This window comes from Salvia hispanica, chromosome 4 (genome assembly GCF_029641045.1).
Source record: "Salvia hispanica isolate PSC_SH4W2 chromosome 4, Shi_PSC_v1, whole genome shotgun sequence".
Taxonomy (NCBI): Eukaryota; Viridiplantae; Streptophyta; class Magnoliopsida; order Lamiales; family Lamiaceae; genus Salvia; species Salvia hispanica.
This window is the reverse complement of record NC_142695.1, coordinates 31552584-31555193: the sequence shown is the minus strand read 5'-3', so window position 1 is coordinate 31555193 and position 2610 is coordinate 31552584. Positions and strand designations below refer to the sequence as shown.

At 37.8% G+C, this 2610-nt stretch overlaps 1 protein-coding gene across 1 annotated transcript; it reads right to left on the bottom strand.

The window, feature by feature from the left end:
• Positions 1-1655: 1655 nt before the first annotated feature.
• On the bottom strand, positions 1656-2395 carry LOC148928452 (uncharacterized). Its single transcript, XM_089056250.1, has 2 exons — positions 2246-2395; positions 1656-1967 (listed from the first exon to the last, which is right to left on the bottom strand). The coding sequence occupies exons 1-2, from the start codon at positions 2393-2395 to the stop codon at positions 1656-1658; spliced, it is 462 nt and encodes a 153-aa protein (XP_088912376.1).
• Between the last annotated feature and the right edge of the window lie 215 nt (positions 2396-2610).

The following is a 2610-nucleotide window of genomic DNA, read 5'->3' as shown; positions in this document are numbered from 1 at the left end:
GTTTTTCGCAACCCAATAAGCCTGGTATATTGGGTAGTGATGATTAATATCTAGCGGTGCTAAGATTGCTATTATGTTGAATCGTGCGCGAGGTGAGTCTCGTTTGATAACATCCTCAAGAGAAACTTGAAATAAGATTTTATTATTCGGAACCTAGCTAGTGGCAGTTTAATTACTCTATGAATAGTAAATAAGATTTTCTTGCTGAGTCCTCTCTTGGAATAAATAAGATATTAATTAATTAAGTCCATAGCAGACAATAATTAATTAATGGATGGTCTTATCTTAAGCGTGGGAAATAAATATCAAGAAATGGAAACCCGAAGTACTTATAATTTCGGAATTGGATGGGGAGTGCAATATTACTTCTGTAGTGGCTGCTCGTAATATTCCAATTATAAGCTTAAATTAAATTGGGTTTAATTTAATTAATAAAAAGTTAATTGGAGGAGCCCATATCCAAAGCCTTCCATAGATCCCTGTCTGGGCCCAATATGTGACTTATTATAAATAGGAGAATAAAGGAGACAGAAAACACACATTATTTTTCTTCCACAATTTCGTCCCTCTCTCTTTCTAGCAAGAGGACGATTTTTCCTCTTCTTCGAGGGATTGATTTTCCGTCTTCTTTATTTAAGTCCTAGTATACTGGTGAGATCAGACCACCCTGATATCAGTTTACAGTCCGGAAACCAGACAGAAGATTCGTGGTTTTGTACTAAAGATCTTCACGTGAAGAAGGCGCTAGCTATCTTCGAGTCTTTGCAGAATCATCAAGGTATAATGGTTAAACCGTAGAAAAGCATGTTTTAGGTTTCAATTAATTTAAAGCATGTTTTATTTGAGTTATGAGCATGATACATGTGATAATTACGCGAATAGAATTTGTCTAAATAATCTGCTAAATTGATCAGAATTATTATGTAATTGATTTATATGAGCGCTTCCGCTGCCAACCCCTTCAGCCAGCACGTCCGCAGCCAGCAGCAGCTGGTCGCCCTCAGCCAGTAGCAACAGGTTGCCCACAGCCAGCACGAGAGTAGCCAGGACGCCTGCAGCCAGCAGCAACTCACCCCTAGCCAGCACGCCCAAAACGAGGACGCCCAAAAGCAAGCTCACACTCCAATGAAGCACAGTCTGGCTTAGCAACACAAGAGAGCAATATTTAAGTAGTTGATTGGCGTATCTGAGCCTTTTTTTTTTACCATGGAACTATATTCTTAATGATGGATGATGGTTGTTTGCTATAGCTCAGTATTGGATGTGTTTTGGCACCTTAAACCCTAACTAACTTGTGTTTTTGGGAAGGGCACAATGGTCTTTGATATTAGAACACTACTTTGATTAGTACTCATGTTCTATTACTCGTGTGTGTTTGTTTTGTTAGTTTATAACCTGTTGTACATAATGGAGCAACATGAGGTACTACACCAAGGAACACAAACTATGATAACAACACAAGCATCACAATCAATCTATAATGTTGATAAGATAACATCTAAATATCCAACTCCAAAGTTAACATCTAGAACTCAAAACCATTTAGAAGATCAAATCCAACATCCAAATTACTACAAGAACCAAAATTTAGCATCCAAAAGTTCAAATGTAGCATCAAAATCTACATAATGGCTATACATTACAACATAAAGTTACTACATAATGACAAATATTACGACACACAAAAGGAAGACCACCAGCTTCAACTTTAGCGTGGTGCTTCCGAAATCTTCAATCATCGATTTCAGCAGTTCACACTCTTCAATCTTAGCATTACACTCCTCAAGTTTGTCATTCAACTCCGCAATCTTCGCATTCAGTTTCTCTTCCAGAGAAACCGCCTTCAAGTGTGCACATCTCCATCTTTCTTCGAACTCGGCTTTTTCTTTCCGCGTCCTATGAATGAGAATTTCCTGGCTCAGGGGAGAAGTCGGTTCAATCCACCGAAAGAATTTACAGTCATCATTCTACAAAATGATACTCCCTCCGTCCCATAATAGATGTCACACTTTCCTTTTTAGATTGTCCAACAAAAGATGTCACATTTCCTTTTTTGAAAAAAAAACTCCCTCTCACATTAATATGAATATATTATTTTCTCTCTCCACCTAACACACAAAACAACATCACCTAAAATCATGTACCAATCCTCAAGTGCGCCATCTATTATGGGACGGAGGGAGTAGAAAAGTTCATTTTTTACGCCTGCTGCTTATAAATGGTTAAATGGATGAGTACAAAATACATTCCAAAATGGACAACGATAAAATCGTCTTCCCGGATAACTATCAGTCCTCGACGTCCCAATCTCAGCCCGAATTCCATGGTTACAGATTACGAATTCACCTTCAGGCCAACTGAGGTTGAAGCTTGAGGTTTGTGAAGAACACGACATTTGAAATTTGACCTGCACGCAAGAAAACCAATTAATTTGACCTGCATACAAGAAAAATAGTTAAATTCGTCATTTGAGAAAGATTTGTGAGGACGATTCTGAAGATGGAAGGTAACACCCAAAAACTCACAAAATTGATTCGCCTACCTGAGGAACGACTAAATTCGAAATAAAGATGAACAAAATCTTACCTCTAATTTAAGAAAGATTTCAAA

What these genes read in the sequence shown, in the direction of transcription:
- LOC148928452 (XM_089056250.1), bottom strand. Translation starts at nt 2,395, where the DNA reads ATGTCGTGTTCTTCACAAACCTCAAGCTTCAACCTCAGTTGGCCTGAA. An exon ending in ATCGTTGTCCATTTTGGAAT is followed by an intron (nt 1,968 to 2,245) that starts GTATTTTGTACT and finishes ATCATTTTGTAG; the next exon opens with AATGATGACTGTAAATTCTT.